General features: G+C 39.4%; 1 protein-coding gene across 1 annotated transcript in view; it reads right to left on the bottom strand.

Annotated features, from left to right (window-relative positions):
• CTNND2 (catenin delta 2) overlaps positions 1-21,773 on the bottom strand; it is an 821,124-nt gene that overhangs the window by 42,877 nt on the left and 756,474 nt on the right. The window contains exon 18 of the mRNA XM_054578328.1: positions 3,119-3,329. Within this exon, the coding sequence (XP_054434303.1) occupies positions 3,119-3,329 (211 nt within the window). The remainder of the gene's footprint in view (positions 1-3,118; positions 3,330-21,773) is intronic.

Genomic DNA, 21,773 nt, shown 5'->3' with positions numbered 1-21,773 from the left:
ATACAGCTCAGTGTTATAATAACATGTGAAGGTCAAAGAAACATTGCTTCCTTTTAGCCTTTAATTTTAATCCATTGCTAGGCTGGTACCATAGCAACTTCTATTTGAAAAACTATACCTATTGATTGAAGGACTTGAACAATTCAGTGTTTTTAATGGGACAAGTGATTATAACCTCAGCCACAATATACAGTTCCTTACTGACAAGTAACAGTTGAGACTGTTAATTACTTTTCTGTCTTATGACAAAATACTGTGGCGTATACAACACTATTTCCTATATAACTGTTAAAATTAGAAAAAAACAAATGTACTTTTGAAACAGATGGATGCGACAGAATGCCCATAATGGGTGTTTCAAACAATGTGAACAGAATAATATAAGTTATCAAGACTTCAAATGGTAAACATCCAACTCCTACGAGAGTCCTTAACATTTATACAATATCTGCTCTTCAACAGAGTTGTCAAATTAAGGGCGGCTGAAGATTTCCGTTCGTGAAATCGATTGCGGTTGTTCAACACAGCCATGCCAGCAGCAGACACCCAGGACAGCCCTCGCAGTGGCCGTGTTAACAAGACACAGTGTTTGTGTTGTGCAGTTCAAACAGATTGTGACTGGCACCTTGACAGTGTGGCTCATTAATATCATGGCATGTTTAAGAAATAAAACTTATAGATATGCAAAATGGAGAACCATACCTAGGCCCATTTTTTTAATCTGTGTTTTGCCATGCTATCTTAAATTTAAAAATCGGGTTTGAATTAAATGTATTTCTATAAATATTTTTTAAAGGACTATTTAAGGAGGAAAGGTTTGCAAGCATAGAGTAAATTGATATTCCTCCCTTGTCCAATGATAAAATCATCCCCAATTCCAAAAATTCTCTTTTTCAGTAAAGAATTTCTATTTTATTAAAACATGTCTAGAAGGCCATTAGGGGTGTTTCACTGACTATTGTCATAACAGAGTTGAATGATAAATGTTGGGTTTAGTGCTAAGATTCAGAACAATTCTTCTGGATTCATTTTAAGAGCACTGAGAAGTAAAAGTCAAATGTAGGTGGGAGGTGAGGCTATCTGTAGCTATAATAACCTGTTTTGACCCCCTGAATTGGTCATTATATAAAAAAAGAGAGAAACTACATGAAAGAATGGATGAAACTGACTGTAACCAGGAAGATGCTTGACTCAATTCAGTTCAACACTTCTTATTAAACACGTGAATACAGACTGTTAACATTGAAAAAAAAAAAGACAAAGGAATAATGAGATGCAGCGAGCGACTATTCCATAGAGAAATTCCATTTCACTAAAGAACATTTATGAGATCATCTATAGCGAAAGAAAGTTCCCATTAACAATAATCAAGAGTGGACCTGACCTAACATGACCATTTTCTGGATTGGTAATGTGGAGATATACTATTTGATAAATGGTTTCCTCAGATGATTTTTTAGTTCCACCAAATAATTTTCTTCAACTGCAGAACTGACAAAAACATCTTGTCTCTTCAAGGCCCACTTAGCGATGCTTAATGCACTAGGGTGCTCACTCAGTTGGAAGGAATTAATAGATGCCAAACCAACCCCCCAAAGTATTTTCTTGCAATTCAGAGAAAATGCTTTAATCTTTGAATATCTTATGATTGCAGACAAATATGTCAGAGTGTTTTTGTGGACTATGGTTTTATTGTGTTTGTATGTTCACTTACAAAAGTATTAACATATTGAGTTCTTAATATTCAAAACAGGTAAGCATTTTAATGAGAGACTCCAAAGGTCTGCTGCAGCTATATAAAGAAAACCATGCGGTTTATTGCCTATGCAGAATAGCCTTTTATTGTAAGTACAGTATCATAAGACATAACTCAAGTCAACTATCTATACTGCCCAATTATTAGAGTCCTAAGGGGCTTCTCTGCTTGATGTACAAAAGTATTCAAATCCTAATAGTGAATTGTTGATTGAAACTATTTGGAGATCTCAGGGTGCTTAAACATAAGCCCTGAAACTTCTTTTAGAATATAACAGTAATATCCTGAATTAAATGAAATAACTGGAGAATTTTTAAAAAGTCTCAAAGTGTATTTCTCGCAGCCCTTAATAACCAAAGATAAATTATTAGCATTTAGATGTAAAGGAATGGGGAGGGGTCAGGGGATGAAAAGTCAAGAAGTAGGCCCTTGATAACAGAAGGTTTACCCTTTTAATCTTATTTGATTCCATTGAGGGACTTCCAGGAGGAGAAATTTAATTAAGTTCAGTGAATGTTTCTGTAAAATTGGCAGCTCTGATACACTGACACTCTGGATATTTTTTAGTCACATACAGTAAGAGACCATTAATTCTTAAATCAAATGGGGGGGGGCATCCCCATTTGTGACAGTGTAGTTGCTTTTCCATGGAGCCTTCTCTCTCCGTATTCCATCTATATAAACGTCTTCCTTTCTCATCACCATCCCCTCCACCTGGGATATTTCTATTCATTCTGTTAAGACTTTACCATCATTTTTTCCAGGATGTGTATTATGACATCTCCCTCAGTTTTAGATTGGACAGTAGTATAGGCACAGTGACATGTTAAATTAAATAACTTGCCCCAAATGCACACGTAGCAAGGGAGAGTGCTGGATTAGCACTGAATTCTCTCTGACTCCATCATACTCTGTTTTCTCCCCCTACCCACCCTGAGTGATGACATGCTATGCAGAAGTGAGGAGGCAAAGAATAAAAGGATGTAGGTACATCATCAATAGGACCCGCAACCACAGAGGAACTACTACCACAGAATATCTTCATGTACCCTCGTTAAGCTGGTTGTTTCTCCTGTGTTGGAGGAACACACTAGTGTATGCACACTGGATTGTCAGGTCTACCTTACCGAGATCACATTCGTCAACCAAGTCATGAGTTACTAATCACATTGAAATTAGCAGTAAGACCCGTTTTCACTTGGGTGGCAAGACTGGAGACCTTTGTTGTTTTTGTTCTCTTAATTATTAGAGACAAATGTTTTCAGTAACATTCGACAGTGTTACCCATAACCAGGAGCCCTGGGGCACACTTGGAACTCATTCTACCAATGAATTCTATGGTGAAGTTGCTATCTGACATACTTATCTCCTTTGCTTTTGGAGATGCCAACCAACTTCTCGATGCCTCCCGCATCCCGTAAGGCCTTGGCATTCTCCATGTTCTTGGTGATCACTTCGTGTAGGGTGCAGCAGACGGCAGTCACTGTGTCATCCGACATGGCCTTGCTTGCTGCATTGTTGCTGTTATTCCCGCCTGGAAGCCTGTGGACCAGGTCTCGCATGGCATATTTGCCTTTGGAAAAAAAAAAGGGAAGAGTTGAAATGAGGTCAAAATGGAGAAAGAGGGTAGAGCGAGAGGTAGGCATGGGGAGAAAAAGAAACACAAGATGCAAGATTCGTGCGATATTGTCTGTTTTCCCATCACTGAATACTTTCCATTGGGTGGCTGTGAACACACACAGAGGACACAGTATTTCCTCATGTGAATGCATGGGCTTGAGTTCCAGATGGATGTGCGATTGAACCTCTGGGAAAGTTATTTCATTGCCTCTAAACCTCAGTTTTTTAAATTTGTAAAGCAAGAACAATAATGGTATATTATCTCACAAGACTGTTGTAAAGATTAAATCAGTAAATATGTGGAAAGCATGTAACACACAAGGAATACTGAGGATGCAGGACTCAATCGATATCAATAATCAGTAGCTTCCTACTTGGTATTCACGGAAGTCCAGAAAACATGATAATTGTAACATAACCTTAAAAATGCTTTGACGGAAGCTATGTTGGGACCTGTATTATTTAACAAGAGTCAAATCACAAATATTTGGAGAGCATGATCTTACATATGACTTCTGTGTTCTGGCCCCTGTGAAGCAGAGAGAAACATTTAAAGCAAGGGAGAGAAGCTGTACAAGTAATATATAACTAGGTGTCCTTTGATCTGCTTGTCTCAGTGATAGGATTTCATTGTATGGTTCTACCATATAACATTTCTTAATTTGACATGTTTTTCTTCGCATGAAAATAAAATAAAATCCAACTTTCCTTCCTTAATTCACGTTATCATTATTAATCTTGCTATTCCCAATGATAAAGGTGCTTATAATGATATCTTTATGTAGTTCTTCTAGTTTATAAAGCACTTTAGGCATTACCAACAACCCTGCAAGACAATTAATTCATCCCACCTGCAGCTTCCAATTCTGTTCCATTAATTTGCTTTTGGAACTGAGTAAATGAGTGCCTGTAGCAAAATTGGCTGTTCTTGAAATTATCAGATGAAATTGATACATGTCCAAAGTTAAATCTCTTCCTTGTCTTCCACCCCCCCTTACACATATTTAGCTAGCACCTAAAAACTATTTGACGTATTTTCCCCTCCATATATGTCTGCAAAGGATAGGCTCTTTTAGCTGTTAAATTCTCTGTGCTTGGTGCCTGGGGATAGGAAGAGGAACCCCTTGGGAGGAGGCAATGATATCTTAATTCCACGCAGGAATAAATAAAACATAGGCACTTGTAATTTTGGTATCTGTTCTTATCCTATCTATGTATAGGTGGCTTATTTTAGCTTGAACAAAAAAAAAAATGATGATGTCTACATTACTGAAATAGGCAAGTGTCTTCATTCACTTTATGATAGCTGAAAAGTGTATGACAAAAATGGCTTGCCTGAAAACTCCTAAATGTAGCATATTTATTTTCTAATGACAGCACTTAAAATAGTTTGGAGAAGATCCTTTGTACATGGGCAGTCCTCTGAGCAAGTTGCTTTATTTATCATTAAATCATGCTCAACTCTGGCTAACAGTTTACTTTGTTGAGCTCAGCATGCTGATGACTTTCTCAGTTCATTAACCCCCACAAGCCACTGAAGACAAACACGAGTTCCATAGAAGCTCGAAGATGGATGGGTTCTTTTTACGTTTTCTTCATAAGGGAAGTGATGGAGGAAGGAATCAGAAAACTCTTTCAGTTATTGTGCATACAGGTGTATACATTCACCCTCCTGACAGCACATGGAAGACTGGTTTTGTGACCTTGGGCGTCATCAAGGTTGAAAGCAAAAGTGAAGAGAGGAAGGGGATTTGGCTGCAGTATTTAAAAATTTTTGTTGTTATCATCATTTTTTAAATGACAGCAGATAAATTTGTAGCCATGGTTTCATCCTTCATGGCTTTCAACTGGTGAGCCCTTAATGAGATACTAGCTGTCCCTGTAACATTCAGGTGGCAGGGACAGTCACTTCCCCTCAGAACAGTCCCCAGTGTGCTGTACGAACACCGTTGTTTTCCATGTGCTCCGTGGCGTGGAAAACGGAAGCAGTGACTGCCAAATGTAACCTTCCACAGCCTGTTGAGGAAACCCATTGGAATGAGTTTATTTCTACTATTTTTAATATAGTTCACTGACATCTTACTAGGCAATTGGAGATTTTTCCCTTAGTCTATTTATTAGCCTCCTTGGAAGGATACATTTGAGTCTATATTTTGACCATCCAGGTGGAGAAACAAATCAAGTAAAATTATCCAAAAGGGCAAAAGATCACTCGGCAGAATCTGTTAATTCTTTTAGAGGCATACAGTTGTCATGGCTTTTGATTATGTTGCTGAGAAAAGCTGTCTTTTCACACTTGAATCCTATCTTCATGTGAAACTTGGGTAGCAAAAATAGCTTTTTCTTATGTTTAGAAACTTTGAGGCTTATGGGGAGGGGTGGAGAAAATAAGAAACATATTACATCCGTGAGTAACCTTGAACATAATGCTAGCAACAGGCGTTTAGAGAAACTGGATCAGACTGGGCTGTCATGGAAGGCTTGAAGTGAGAAGTGGACACCTAGGATTTGCGCTGTAGATCAGGGGAACCACAAAATATTTTACGAAGAAGATTCTTGTGCATCAACAAAGGTTTCAGAATAATGAGACTAAAGGTAGAAGAAACAGTTATTTTCTTGACAGTAAAGCTCTCTCTCTGAATGTCCATTGCAATTACAAGCATAGCAATTCATGGTAGCTTGTGCCTATAATTGTTCTATGTCCCATATTTACTTTATCCTCTAAGTTTCTACACAATAAAACGAGTAAAAAAAAAAACCAACTAATCTCGTTACCTAATAAAAAAATCTTATCCCATTCCCACCACCATAATTCAGTCAGGCTTTTAGTCTGAGATTTGAAGTCTGAGATTTCTTCTTTGGATGTGAAGGTAGTTAATTACCTTATGGAGCCAATTCTCTCTCTTTGCCACAGTGGTGATGAGGAAAAGTTGCAAGGCAGGTGAGCCAAACTTGAATTTTTACAGGCTGACACCATCAAGATTATCCAATTGTTTTTTTGGGGTTTTTTTGGTTGGTTTGTTTCAAACAAAGAAAGGGATGGAGATAAAGTTGTTCTGGGGCAACGAAGGGGAGTGGCCATACCATCAGGATGCTACCTTTTTAGGAGCCTCGAGGAGAACTGAGTTGGATGCTGTGCGTGGGACCTAGAGCTCAGCACTGCCCTTGTAATGGATGGGGACACTATGTGGATACAAGAAGATCTTAAGAGCACAGGCCTTACCTTGTGGTTGAAGCTGCCATGAGGCCGAGGAGCTTCCTGTCTTAGAACAAATTTCCTAGGCCCACAAAAGAGGCAGTGGTGCCAGCAACCAGGGCAGACAGGACACCCCTCCCTTTCTCCTGGATTTAATTTGGTTTAAAAACAAGTAAATGATATGACACAGGCCAAAGTCAGGGAGGGATTCATGCTGATGATGCCACTGGGCAGGTGACTGTAGTATTTCAGGACAAAAACAACAAGGACTTATAACTACAAAGCATTGGCGACAGTGGGGGCAGGGACAGCAAACGCCTGTGGCTGAGAATCCTAAGATGCAGCTAACAAGGCTTGGGGTCCTGGGAAAATTGGGGGTAGTGGAGGGAAGGAGGATTGAAAAATTTCTAGCTGGGACAATGAGATGACTAGTGAAAAGCAACTGAATTTTAAAGTTTCATAATAATGTACAAATTTGATTTGCTTTATTTTTTCACACAAAGAAAAACATGCACAATTAGTAAATATCCTGTGGAAGAACCACCAGCAAAACCCCATCAGAGAAAAAAAGCAGCTCATTAGGTCGAAAAGACACCTAGATTTGTGAAAGCAAAGTGGCCACCTTGCCCTGCCTTCATTAGGAATCAATGTGCTTCCCATTACCCATTGTCATGAAGTCATGTTACGAAAGAAAAGCACGTTCTCTCTGAGATGAAAATAAAACGCAACTTGCCATCACTAACCAACCGGACACTGTTTTGCTCAAGTTCCCAACAGAAATGAATCCTTGGACCATTTCTCCTAAGTTATCAGTCTCCAATGAAAAAACTTCATTTCTGACATTTGCAACACTGACATGGGAAGACTACTGGGGATATTACAACTGTGTAAAAAAACCCCACTGTTTCTATCAATGACAGATGACCAGTAACCTTGCACCTTTGCCAACCTTTCCTCCTGCATGTGTATACATTTCAAGTAAGAACAATGTCCTCTTTTTAATGCTTCTAAGAGACTTCTGTTTAGGGTTGGTGAGCACATGGAGGTGCCCGGAGAGACTCAGGAGACCTAAACTGTCACCCAACATGGGCACTCCTTGCTGAGCTCCTGTATGGACAAGAGCTGGTGGGAATTTCATGATAGGTAACAGAGCTTTGCTTTTGCTGACCGTTCCCGCTCCTGTGTTGTTTGCTTATGACTTTGTTTCTATGTCTAGTTCCAGTATCGATTGTGCACAACCACGTAGTTTCCCCAGTGGTGGCCGCAATATTGAGTAGTGGTTTTATGGTCTAACCACCTGCACTCTGTAAGGTGGCAGGCAACACATAAGTCAGTTGAGTCCCTTCCTACACTGATTATTATCTCTTTGGATCATTGATAGAGTCCTCTGTAAAGCTAGTCTTTGTGGTGCACTGCTATAAACTCAAGTCTCTCAAACCAACTTTAGAAAAGGATATTAAAAAATGCCAGCTGGACCGTCCACAGTGCTGGGTCAGGAACTCCACGGCTCCCCTGTCTCTGAGGCCCTAGCACCTCGTTAGCTCTTGTGTTTCTGGAGCTAAAACTGACCTGTGAATTTTTGCCAAGATGCTCTGAATTTACTTTCTTTTTCTTCAAATTTTTATTGTGTTCACATATGCGGAACATAAAGTTGACACGTTATCCATGCTACGTGTACAGTTCAGTGATATTAAATGCATTTTGTGCAACCGTCACTGCTATCCAGCTCCTGACCCCCTTCATCTTGCCAAACTGAAATGCTGGGCCACTGAAACATTAGCTCCCCACCCCTACCCCCCAGCAGCCAACACTCAACTTTCTATCGCTATGATTTTGACTACCCAAAGTACCTCATATAAGTGGAATCATACAGTATATATCTTTATGTGAGCGATCACTTCGTTTAGCTTCACATCCTCAAGCTTCATCCATATTGTAACATATCAGAATTTCCCTTTTCAAGCCTAAATAATTTTCCATCATGTGTATAGACCACGTTTTGTTTATCTGTTTATCTATTGGTGGGCACTGGAGTTGCTTCCTCATTTTAGCTATTTAAATGCTACTATTAACATGGGTGTACAAATATCCTTTCATAAAAAAGGAGTCTGCTTTGGACATCAAAAAGTTGAGTCATGTTTTTTCAAAAATCTATTCTGTTAATCTCTGTCTTTTGATTAGAGAATTTAATCCTTTTGCATATATTTTTAAAATTTATTTCTTACAGTATTATCTTATTCATTTTGCATATATTTTTAAAATTTATTTCTTACAGTATTATTACATTGATTAAACATCTACGTACCTTATGAAGTGATCATGATGTTAAGTTCATCTGCCACCATAAAAATTATAACACTACAATACCATTAACTGCATTCCTTGTGTGGTACATCATATGCCATGACATTTATTTTATAACTGGAAGTTTGCAGCTCTTATTCCCTTTTGCTTTTTCTTTGCAGCATTACTTAAAAACAGCCAAGACATGAAAGTAACCTAGGTGTCCATTGACAGACGAATGGATACAGAAGATGTGGTCTATCAGTTAACAATAACAAAGAATGAAATACTGTCATTTGTGACAGCATGGATGGACTCAAAAGATATCATGCTAAGAGAAAGAGTATCCCATATGATTTAACTTATATGTAGAATATAAAAGAAACAAAATGACAGAAAACAAAATGAAACAGAAACAAACTCATTGAAACAAAGAATAATCTATTTATACTTAAAATAATTACTGATAAGGAGGGACTTACCTGTGTTATTTTGCTATTTGTTTTCTATATACTTTGTATTTTTTTATCCTTGATTTCCTGCATTACAGTCTCTTTCGTGGGTTTTTTTTAAGGAAATATTTTAATTCCCTACCCATTTTGGTGTATATTTTATAACTATTTTCTTTGTGGTTACCATAGGGATTGTATTTAATATCCTAAAGTTATAACACTCAATTTAAATTTATCCCAATTAAACTTCAGTAACATACAAAAACTCTGCTCATTATAGCTTCATCCCTGCCCCTTTTGGTTATGGATGTTACAAAATTACATCTTTGTTGTGTGTACAAAAACACACCGTAATTGTTTTTTCATGCATTAGTCTCTTAAATTGTGCAGAAAACAAAATGTGGAGTTACCAACCAAAGTCACAATACTAGCTTTTAGACTAATAGTTTTTAAAAATACATTACTCTCTAATATCACGGTGAAAACAGAAAGTGGAGTTACAAGCTGTTCTTACAATAATAGTAGCTTTTACAATTACCCATGCATTTACTTTTACTGAGATATATATTTCTTTATATGCCTTCTAGCTACTGTCCTTTATTTCAAGCTGAAGAATTCCCTCCACCTGCAGGACAGGTCTAGTGACAACAAACTCCCTCAGCTTTTGTTTACTTAGGAATGTCGTAATCGCTTGTTTACTTCTGGACAGTTTGGCCAAAGAGAAGATTCTTGGTTACAGCTTAGCATTTTGAAAAGAAAGCCCAGTGCCTCCTGGCCTCTAGAGTTTCTGATGAGAAATCTGCTTATAATCTTGAGGATCCCTTGCATGTGACAAGTCACTTCTCTTTTGCTATTTTCAAGATTCACTATTTTTGTCTTCAGTGATTATCTGTGTCATTGTGGCTCTCTCTGGTTTTACCTATTTGGAATTTGTTGAGCTTCTTGGATATTCATGTATTTCACCAAATTTGAGATGTCCTCAGGCATCATTTTTTCAAATAATCTCTCTGGCTCTTTCTCTCTTCTCTTTCTGGTACTTTCACTATATGTATGTTGTTTTGCCTAATGGGTGACTCACAGATCTCTTTGGCTGTGTTCACTTTTTCTCAGTCTTTTTCCTTTCTCTTCCTTAGACTTGACTGTTTCAATTGTCTTGTTTTCAAGGACACTGATTCTTCTGCCTGCTCAGATCTTCCTTTGAATACCGTTATTGAATGTTTTTATTTCAATTATGGTAATTTTTAGTTCTATAATTTATTTTTTTTGTTTCCCTTTAGGTCTTCTATCTCTTTAAGGATATTTTCATTTTATTTATATATTGTTTGCTTGGTTTTCTCCACATATTCTTTAATTCTTTGAGCATCTGTAAGACAGTTACTTTAAAGTCTCTATCTAGTAGTCTGTCATTTGGTCTTTCTCAGAGACAGTTTTTGGTTGGTTTAGTTTTTACTTTGAATGAGTCATACTTCCCTGTTTTTTTGTGTGTGCCTTGTGATTTGTTGTTGTTGTTGCTAACTGGATATTGGAATCTAACAATGTAGGAACCTTGGAAATCATACTCTTTCCCTTCCCCAGGTTTGTGGGGTTTTGCTGTTGTTTGTTTTTAATTGTTATAATATGATGTGTCCATGCTGAGGGTCAGCCTGAGATGTAAACTTTAGGCCTAGTTGGGTCTTTTCTGAACCTGTGTCTTTGCATGGGCATGCGCAGAGACTTTATAATTTCCCCAAATGCATTTACTTTGGCACATCTTAATCTTCAATGTCTGTCTCCCCCATCCTTCCTGCCCTCCAGAAAATGAAAAGAGAAAAATCAAGGGGAAAAATAGGGCACCAACTCTTTAAGTCCCCTGAAAGTCACTTCAGCTACAGGGAGAGGGGCCTGCAACAATGGCTGCCTCTGTCTGCATCTCCATGATCAGTAGCAGCAATCAGAATACAGATCAATATTTGAAGGGCAAAATCCGTATTGCCTACTGTGGCTCTCACAGTCTGCATGCAGACTGCTCCACGAACACATGCATAGCTGCCTATCAAGGGGCTGGGGGTGAGGGGTGTGGAGCTGCTACTATGCTAAGAACTGAAAATGACCCAAATGAACCATAATTTATGATCCAAGTTTCCCCCTTCATTAGACTCCAGCATTCCAAAAGAGTTACATCAGACAGTTTCTATCCATGTGATTGCTGTTTATGTATGGGGACAGATTCCTAGTGTTTCCCACCCACCAGCTTCTCCCCACCCTGAATTTGCTTTGATCTATGGTTGAAGCTGTGAAAGTGAGACACTGATTTCCTGTGATTGTGTGTCTACAGGTAAGTGTGAAAAGAACCTTTTCTGCCTTTGGCAAAGGAAGATCATTAGTCTTTACAATGCTCCACTGGTGGGCATTGCTCCTTCTGTGATGTGGCTAGTGCCTTTCCTTTTCCCTTCCTCGTTTGGGAAATGTTTAGAGCTTGATGTACCATAAAAATCTGCCATTGTGTACCTTTAGGACATTGCATATAAGCAGTTTGTCATGAAAGGGGAGAAAACATGAAAAATATATCTGTATTTTAAAGCTGGCTTGTCTGGCTTACAGATCAAAAAGGTGAAGCATTCAAGATGGCATTGTTTGGTTAATGAAAAAGCTGGAATGCTTGTTTACTTAGGAAAGCTCTGATCCCAGCTGCACTTATATTTTGTCTTTAGGCATGAAAGACTTATATTTTGTGTCACCTAATAACTTTTTGAAATTGCCTTACCTGAATCTATACCCCATAGTCACACTATTAAAACTTTATTGAAAGGGTTTTTTTACTTTTAACCCATTTGGGGGAGGGGGAGCAGTCCCCGAGTGCTGCTAGGTAACATCAAAGAGTTTCTTCATCATTTTATGAAATAAGGATGTTAGAACTAATTAGGTACACTTGGCATTCTGCAGGTTTTTATTTGGTTTAACACCATTGTGAGAGCTGTCCTGTGTATCCAGCCTCTGAAATGAAAAGACCTGGCACGTGAAAAAAGAGAAGTTCAGCCTCCACTTAATTATGACAAGTTGTATGATTCTACTTTGGCAGTTATGAACCTTGCCGTTTGCTTAGAAGCACGCTCCCTTTCATGTTAAAGAATGGCACAATAATGGTCAAGTTTTTAAAAGAAAGACTCCATTTCTAGGCTTAAAAGAGCCTTTTTACTCGGTGGTAATCCTAACTACCCTTTATGTAATAAATTGAAAGGTCTTTGAGTTTTTCAGTGCCCTCATTGTCTAGAATACGTACTTCCTTTCATGGTAGTGACCGACTAACTCCTTATAAAACTAAACTTGTCTCAGCTTTGCTATTATCGGTTGGGGTGAGTAAGCACTCAGAGATATTCCACCTTTTCATCAATAGGTGGTTTCTAATCTTCCCTCATGTTCATTGCAAGACCCACAGATCAGTAATTGGTTCTGTTGGAAGAAACATCTCTTTAAAGAACTTCAAAAAGTACTCAACACTTGATACAATAGAAATAGGTTATTAGTTACAGGCATCCCTGTAAAGTTGATAGAATTACCAGAAATGAATATCTCAGGTGTCCAAGGGGTTGAATCTGGATTTCCAGAACTCATTCACTTTGAGAAACTGGACTGCTAACTAATCCAATATTAACAGAAAAAGGATTAATCACCTAGATTAAGTTAAACAAATTTAACTGTGATTGACCTTCTATTTTGAATTGGGCATATTATAAAAATATTGTTCCTTTTATTTCCTATGTATTTAATGCTTGTTTGATTTAATAGGTTGTGTTTATAATAATTAGAATAAAACACTCTAAATGGAATCTTGTTCTAATTAATCTTCCACAATTCATAAAAAGGAAATCCTTTGAAAGTTCTTAAAATAGATAAGATGGTAGATTATCAGGAAAAGTTAATAATAATAATCCTGTAAATATAACAAATGTTAATTGGTCTGGTCTATACACTTAAAAGGGCAGTTAATATAAAAAAAATGCCTTGACTAAACTGCTTAGTTTGACTATAGGTTTTCATAAATTGAACTAGAATCTGTCTTCTTTTCTAATAGAAAAATGAAAATATCAAATCTTTATCCATGCCATACATGCTACGTTGAAAGGAAATACAATTTAATGTGGCATGAGAAGCCCATTAAAACCCCCCCAGTGCATTCTCTGTGTGGAATTGTTGCTATAACATCCTGCCCAGACACCGACTTGGATTGTGCTGTGTGGCTCGGGGAATCCCAGCCCTATAGGTAGCATGGCCAGAAGTGGGAGCCGAGAGGGATGGAATAATCCTTGAATGATACGTAGTGGACGTGAAGCCTCATAGAAGTGACTGACAGATTTGGGTTTCTTGGGTTACTGATCCCAGTAGATGAGGTGAAAGGGAACAAAATACTTCTGTTACATAAAGGGACCAAAGTTACAATCCTAGACATTATATCAATAAAACAAAAGTTAACTCTTAAGATTTATTATCACATAGCTCTAATTTTGATAACCATGCAAAGAGGTCTTTGTGAATGAATCCACACTGCTTGCTATACCTGAGTCTGTACAACTGGTCAAATAAGGTAAAACCATCAAGTTAATAGTCACACAGAAGTAATGGCTACACAAACACCCGTGGTTAAATCTGCATGTTAGGGGCAGACCTTCAGCATTGGGAGGGACCATGGAGAAAAACTGGTACCGTGTTCTGCCTTCATCACAGCTGTGTGCATATCATGGGCTAGTCATGGCACAGAGTCAAGTAAACAGAACAAAAGAAAAGATCAGCCCAGGAAAACAAAGCAAAAAAAGGAAAAAAGAAAAAGAAATGCAGGATCACTCCTCTAGCCTTAGTCCCAAAGTGAACCTCTGAGTCATTCCCTAGCAGTTGCTGACTCCCCAGTCAACTCTCCCTCTGACATGTGCAATACCATACGATATGATTATCTTGGGAAAAAAACTGTTTGCTGATTTCTTAAGTATGCATCCCTTGCAACAGTCTGTAAGTTAGCTCTCCCTTTCTCTGGATGCTTCTGTCTTTGTGTCTTCCTTTCACAGGCTGGAAAATGGTTGTGGTGACACCAACCCTCTGGTATAGTCATGCCAGTCCCTTGTTCCCAGGAGGCGACCTGTTCATCGCCACATCCCTTGGCTCCTGCTGGAGCAGAATAAATATTTAATGAGATGCATTGATTTTTTTTAAAAACAATGAACCTTCCTTTATGTGTCTTCCACTGGCTTTAATTGATTGAAGGTGTGTGTGTGTGTGTGTGTGTGTGTGTGTGTGTGTGTGTGGAGAGAGAGAGAGAGAGAGAAAAGGGCATAGTAAGATGTGATTGCTGGAGCCCAGGAATCAGTGGTTGCTGCCTGCAGAGGTTAAGACAAATTCTAGAAGTAACACTAAAGTTCCTCATGCTTTTTCCTATTAACTATGATTAAAAAAATATAAAAACACGTACAGTCTTATAACACATGGCAGAACCTATTTCACACGCCAGAACTGGTAAGCAGTTGGCCTGAGACAATGACTCAAATAGTAACTCAGTCCTCAGAACAGGAATCCTATGAAGCAGAATCTTACAGGTTTACAATATGCGGGTAGGCAATTCTTTCTAGAGTTATTACCTCCAAATAAATAACCTATTCCACCTGGTTGGCAGATGAAAGGAATTGTACTTTTTGGAAACTTGAGACTTTATCTAGAGGATTTCACAGAATTAGATTCTGAGAAACTCTCACATTGTCGAAATGTCAAGAACTAAGGTAATGAATATAGACAAGAAGGTGGCTAAAATGCACATATTTAATTTGTATAAGAATCACTCTAGGATAAAAATGGCAGTTAATTAACAGGTTCGCTGGAGCACCTTTGTGAAATAAAGATAAATTGATTTTTGAGAAATACTGAAAATGAGGCAAGAAGCTGATATGATACATTTTAAAGTGATTTAAATAATTTGATTAAATATGAAGCATGATAGCTGAAAAAAATTATCCCAATTCATTGCCTAATTTTAGCAGAAAGGAAGTAAAGGTGAAAATTAAACACTAATTCTAGCTTCAGGGGAGAAACCTAGGAAGGCTTTTTAATTTTTTGGTCAAGATTGCTATCTAATAAAGACCCAGGCACTCTCCTAGGACAAAAATTATAGGAGGCAATAGTATCTCTGAGTCATGAGAACATCAGTATCTCTGTAAGAAAAGTCTGTTTGGGGAACAGAACCTGAAGTTAGTCCTCTGACCGCTTGGATAACAGTAGTACATCAAGTAATGCAAGTAGCCTGATGATGACATGATATTGCACTCCCTTGTTCTTGCTTTCTCACATTGATCCACCTTTCTGTCAAAACAAAAATTAGTCTCAGTAAAGGGCACAAAGAGAGGGAACCAGCTATAGGTTTCCTTCATATGTGACTGCTCATAGATTACATTGCAGAGTGGTTTAATGTTGTCAAGAAAAGTCACACCTCTTGTTCTAGTTGATGCTTTGAATCTCCCTAGGGGTATAAAAAAGGCAGATACAATTTCTGATCTACATAGAAGACAAATGCAGTCCAAAGAGGTTCAATTATGAGTGTTAAGGTCACAGGGCTAATGGATCTACTGGCTTTGGTACATTTTTGTGAGCTTCCTGGCCAGAAGCTCCTTTCTCCAACTCAGCCCTCTTCACTTGCTCCTCTGAGCTCCTTTTGCAGGTGTAATCTTTACCAGCTATATGACACCTACCCTGTAAGTCATTTTTTTCAGTCATTCTGTAGACATTCAATGGAGTTGTGTCTAGTTAGCTTCTGTATATAATTGATTTTTGCAACAATAATATAAACTGAGGACAGGATGACATCTGATAACCTTGTGTTTACTGATAAATCAATAAGCAATTTACATGGGCTCCTTGACTACACAATGTAAGAAGATGTAATAACAGCCCTTCGATGAGAATTGCATCTGCACTATCCTGCTGCTATTGTTACCCACCTTCACGACAGAGCGGGGATACTTGGGATACTTGTTCTACAGGATGCTGTATTCTAACAAGGGTATCATTATAGTGTGAGTGTGGGAAATGCTAGGCTTGACCAACTCAGAGATTTACAATGTGTATTGGCAAAGTAAAAGTCTGTTAGCAGTCTTGCAGTTAGATAAAATCAAATCACTCAGTGAACTTAGTTTAACCTAGTTTCCCAGATTCACCTGAATAGAGAAAGCTTTTTGTGTACAACATCCATTCCCACCTCAGAGAACTGGGATTTTAAGTGTATGGTAGAATATTTTCAGCACTGACTGACAGGAGCACCTTGCTCTAAATATATCGTATTCCTAAATGCATCGTTCATCCCAATTTCTCACCCCCCACTCTCATAGTTTGCTCACAGAGGACTTCATAAACCATGAAGACAAATCACACAGAGGATGTATAGATACTTGCCTGCAAGTCCATCTTCCTCATTAACCAGTGAGCTGCTTATGAAGGGATTCCAATGCAGGTTCTCAAATAGAAAAAGTTCATTGTATGAAGTTTTGTTTCCCAAGTTGATTTTGCCTAGTATCTCCCAGCCAAGCCAAGCATTGTTCTTCACTAAGCATTTCTAATTTTAATTTAAATTTATACTGTAGGCTTATACTGTATATTTTGATGAGTTAAAAATTTTGGTGTGTTCGTGCTACACTAAAAAAATCAGTAACTGTTATAATTACAGTATCTTTATAGGACTGTCAGTGAAATAGGTTTGTTTATATCAGCATCACCACAAACAGGAGGAAAATGTGTGTCACTAGGCGATAGGACTTTTTCAGATCCCTTAGTCCTGTGGGACTACTGACGTTGTTCTGTAACTCATGATTGTACATGAACTATTCACAAGGTGATAGATAAGAATAAGATAAGGGATTGAGATAAAGAATAAAAGACCAAGTAGACATAAAGACAAAAACCAAAAAAAAAAAAAAAAAAAAAGACTCTAGGAGACCAAAAACAGACTAAAATTTATTTCTGCTTAATCCCAGTCAATCAAAATGATGAAACATTAGTTCTGAACCCAACTGATATGTTTAATAGAAGCAACATTCAATACTGCAGAGTTCTAGAAAAAGAAAAAAAGCTAGAAGACAGTCCTTCGGCCATTTCTTTATTGTAGTGAGATTTTACTTGTAGCAGAGGAGCAAAATACAATAAGTGTATGAGATTGCATGAATGATTTAAAAAAGCAGGAAAACATAGACACTGAGTTTCTGTAGATTAGTTGCCCTAAAATCCCAACAAAATAGCTGATGTTTGAGTTTTCTTATCTACCTAAACAGTCTCAGTTTTTGAAGACTGTAAGCATCTACTCACGTCACACCCTATGTAGCCCAGGCAGGGAGAGGCTGTCGCCCACATTGGTCTGAGAGCAGTAACCCTATGTGGTGGCATCAGTCTTGTGTGGTCTTACAGGTTGTACAGAAGTGACAGCAGCCTCTGCTCTGCAGGAACCTGATTGTCCTGGCCATCTGCGCTCACTGCAATGAGGTTTGGTGATGGGACATCCATTCCCTTGGTAAGGATGACTTCTCAGCAGTATCACCTTTCAAAATGGAGACACCAAGTATGCACTTCAGGCTCTGTCCCGGCTCTCTGTCGAGGAGAGTTCCTCTTAAATCCTCTTAAATTCCAGTCAACTCGCCTCTACAGAGAGCCAGGACCGAGCCTGAAGTGCACACCTGGTGTCTCCATTTTGAGAGGATTAACTGAAAGCTTCCACACTGGCCTATTAACAGCTAAGTTATTATTAGGTGATGATTATGGTCAGCACCATCACACTGAACCAAAACAGCCCAAGCCATGCTGATCCAAACTCAGTATCAAACAAAAACAGTTAGGAATCTTCATAGTTAAGGAATGCTTTCCACCTATGTCTCAAAACCCAGTATGAGCTATCTCTGCTACCTTATTTTCAAAGTAGACAAAATCTTCAAATATGTATCCAAGAATGCTTGGGCTGTTAGCTTGTTTGACAGCATGAAAACTCACTGGTGTTTGCTTGGCCTGACAGGTTTCCATTAGCTACACAGAGGTCTACAGCAACGATTTCCCTTCCGGTGACATACTGCAAAGGTCAAGTACAGAAGTTGGGAGGTGGGCAGGGCCTGGATAGCTGTGTTCAAGGAGGAGAAACCAGGACTTGGGAAAGGGCACAGAATTATCTGGCGGCTTTGCTCTTTCTCAGGACTTCAGGGCGGTGCCCCCTTGGCCACCCTCAGTGACACCAAGGGTCTTTGCAAATGCTGCTTATTTCTTTCCTTTTGCATCAGTTTCCTGTGACTGTTGTAGAAATTTCCACAAACTGGGTGGCTTTAAGAATTAGAAATTAATTTTCTCACAGTTCTTGAGGCCAGAAGCCTGAACCTAAGGTGTTGGCAGGGCCGTGCTTTTTCTGAGGGCTCTAAGAAAGGAGCCTCTGCTGGCTTTTGTTGGCTTCTGGCATTTACTGACTTGCGGCTGCATCCCTCAGAGCTCTGCCTCCATCTGCACATGGCCTTTCTCCTCTGCGTACCTGTGTCATCTCCTCTTCTGCCTCCTGGAAGGACCCTTGTCATTGGATTTAGGACCCAGCTGGGTAATCTGGAATGTTCTCACCTCAAGATCCTTAACTTAATTACACCTGCAAAGACCCTTTTCCCAAATGAGTTCACATTCAAACATTCCAGAGACTTTACTGTTGATATAGCTTCTGGGGGACCCACCATTCAACTTATTACACCTTTCTTCCCTTCTCCATGCCAAACATTTTTCTTAAAGTGTGTTCCTTTACCTTTTTTTACCTTCTTTCCTTTCTTTAGTTAGAGATTCAGGATTGTCATCCTTGCTGGTTATAACCAGAAAAGTTAAGTGGGTAATTTCCATTGTGTGGTGAAGGGCAGAGTGGCTGCTTGCTTACAGTTCATGGGACTGCTTGGGGTGAAATGGGATAAAAATGGAAATGCTGCTGTTTAACAGGTGAAATTGTATCTCCAACCCATTCTCTCCCTGTCCATATGTTGAAGTCTTAGGTCCCATGACCTCAGAATGTGGTCTCACCTGGAAATGTGGTCATTGCAGATGCCATGAAGTTAAGGTGAGGTCATACTGGAGCACAGTACATCCCTAATTCAATATGACTGGTATCTTTATCAAGAGGAGAAATTTGGAAATGGACACACACACACACACACACACACACACACACACAAGAAGAACACTATGTGAAGATGAAGGCAAAATCAGGGTAGTGCTTCTATAAGCCAAGACATTTCAAAGATGGCCAGCAAACCCCCAGAAGCCAGGGGATAGCCTGGATCAGATCCTCCCTCACAGCCTCGGAATGAACTGATTCTGCTGGCACCTTCTAGCTGCCAGAACCATGAGACAATGAACACCTATTTTTTAATCCATCCAGTTAGTGGTACTTTGCTATTGCAGCCCCAGCAAATAAACATACTGCAGCATTTGGGTTTAGGTACCTGCTTAGTGTAGCTACTTTGAAGAGGAGACCACAAATAACAGTGAATTATTATTTTCCTTTACTTGACAGACATTCACCTATCATCAGTCATATGTAATTCCATGTTATTTGTCATCCCATTTTTAGCACACTTAGAAGTCTCTTTGAATGACATTCCTATCTTCTAGGTCTCTAAAATTTAGGGTAAATGTTTAAAACAAAACAAGCAAAAGCAAACATTACTTCAATAAAAATGATTTTCAGACCGCAACATCACCACTAGATTCTGCTTTGTCCTAGTCTGTTAAAAAGAAAAGTCACTTTGCTTTCCCCAGAGTCAACTGAGCACAAACCCAGCACTGACGCATGCAAGGCTAGCTCAAGGCCAATCTCTCTAGGAAGTCCTAAACAGCAACATGAGGCCCGGGAGGTTTTATGGGGACAATCTCCAACATTACTGGGGACAGAAAAGAAAGCCTAAAATTCTGTCGTAAGGTGCTCTGTGAACCGAGTTGCCTCAGGAATTACTGCTAATGCCCCCTGTGGAGAAGGGCCACTCCCTCAGGGATGGTGAGTGCTCACACCGGGTTCCTGCCTTGGAAATGAAAGATTACCTGCCCGCAGCACTCTGCTTGCTTCAGAGAAGCAGGGGGAACCGTCAGAACACAATCACCTGACCAGCAGGTTTATGTCACAACCAGGGAGCTAAGACATCGGTTCTGAACAAAACAGAAAATGAGTGACCTTGCACATACTCTACTACCAGTACCAAGAACAGAAGATGTGATTTTTTTTGTTTGCTTTTCCATATAAATGGCATCATGTTGAGCTCTGGGTTTACAACAAGGTTAGCAGTCGCCCACCAAAGGCTTGTCTAACAGAGGGAGGAAAAACGTACCTGTATATTTAGGTATCTGGAGAGGATGGAAAGCATACATAAATACTATGGCTTTATTCACTGGGAAGTCAATGTAAACAAGAATATAATGCAGCTCACTGCCTGATTCTATAGTGTTGTTACAGTAGGCAGTTAGATATTAACAAAAAGGAAAGGAGCAAAGGGGACCAGCCATCTGCTTAAGCCAGACTGGCTAGGGAAGGAAGTTTCACAGTCACTCTGGGCCTCTGAGTAGGCAGGAAAGATGCTTTTCAGCCACTCCAGAAAGCGATTAGCCCAGGTGTGTGGATGAACAAGGGAAGGAGAAAACTGCGAAGGGAAATTCCTTTCACTGAGTGCATATTCAGTAGAATCCAGGATGGTGATCAAAAAAAGGGAGGGGAATAGCCTGGGAAAATCTGGGGAACAGATTGGATAGGTGAAGGGCACAAACCCTGGAAGATCCAGGAAAGGGACTGGATGGGGGAGGGCACAGGTACAGCCCCAGGCAAAGTGAGGAAAGAGAATGGATAGTTTGAAAGAAAGTCCACTCTTCCTCCGAACCCAAGGAGACACGTGAAAACGAGCCAAAGACCCCAGGGCGTCCCCTTCTTGGAGCTGCCTGTGCTCTTCTCTTGGCTCATACCTTTTACCTTCTTTTCTCCTAAATTGTACGGCTCCCCTCGAGATTTGCAACCAGGGAACAGTGAGCAGCAACAGAGGACCCTACTTTAGCCTCTGTCACTTCCTTTCATGTAGCTTTTGCTAGGCCTGCCTGCTCTGCCTCTTCAAGGAAGGTGTACTAATCCTTTCACTCTAATATATCTTGCCACTATCACTTAATATCCACCTGCGTGTGTCCCTGAAATTCTTTTCCTGTGACACTACAGAAGAATTCTATTTCCAGACCGTGCTGAGGCATCTGCTCTTTCCTGGTCCTCCTTCAGTAACAATGTAGGTCTGAAGATGCCTTCATGACCGCAAGTCAGTAATATTGTTATCCTTGTACATTTAAACTGGGATCATGTACCTGTATGTGCCACTCTTCTGCTGACCACGCCCATGCCCTCCCTCCCACCGCTTTCCATCAGTTATCAGATAAAACACACAGGCTCTTGGGGCTGGTAAATGGGGCTCTGCAGGTCTTGAGGGTC

Source organism: Pteronotus mesoamericanus, unplaced genomic scaffold (genome assembly GCF_021234165.1).
Source record: "Pteronotus mesoamericanus isolate MK-2021 breed Mesoamerican mustached bat unplaced genomic scaffold, CSHL_Meso_final contig_50, whole genome shotgun sequence".
NCBI lineage: Eukaryota > Metazoa > Chordata > Mammalia > Chiroptera > Mormoopidae > Pteronotus > Pteronotus mesoamericanus.
Note: the sequence above shows the minus strand (reverse complement) of the source record. Positions and strands in the feature narration are given on the sequence as shown.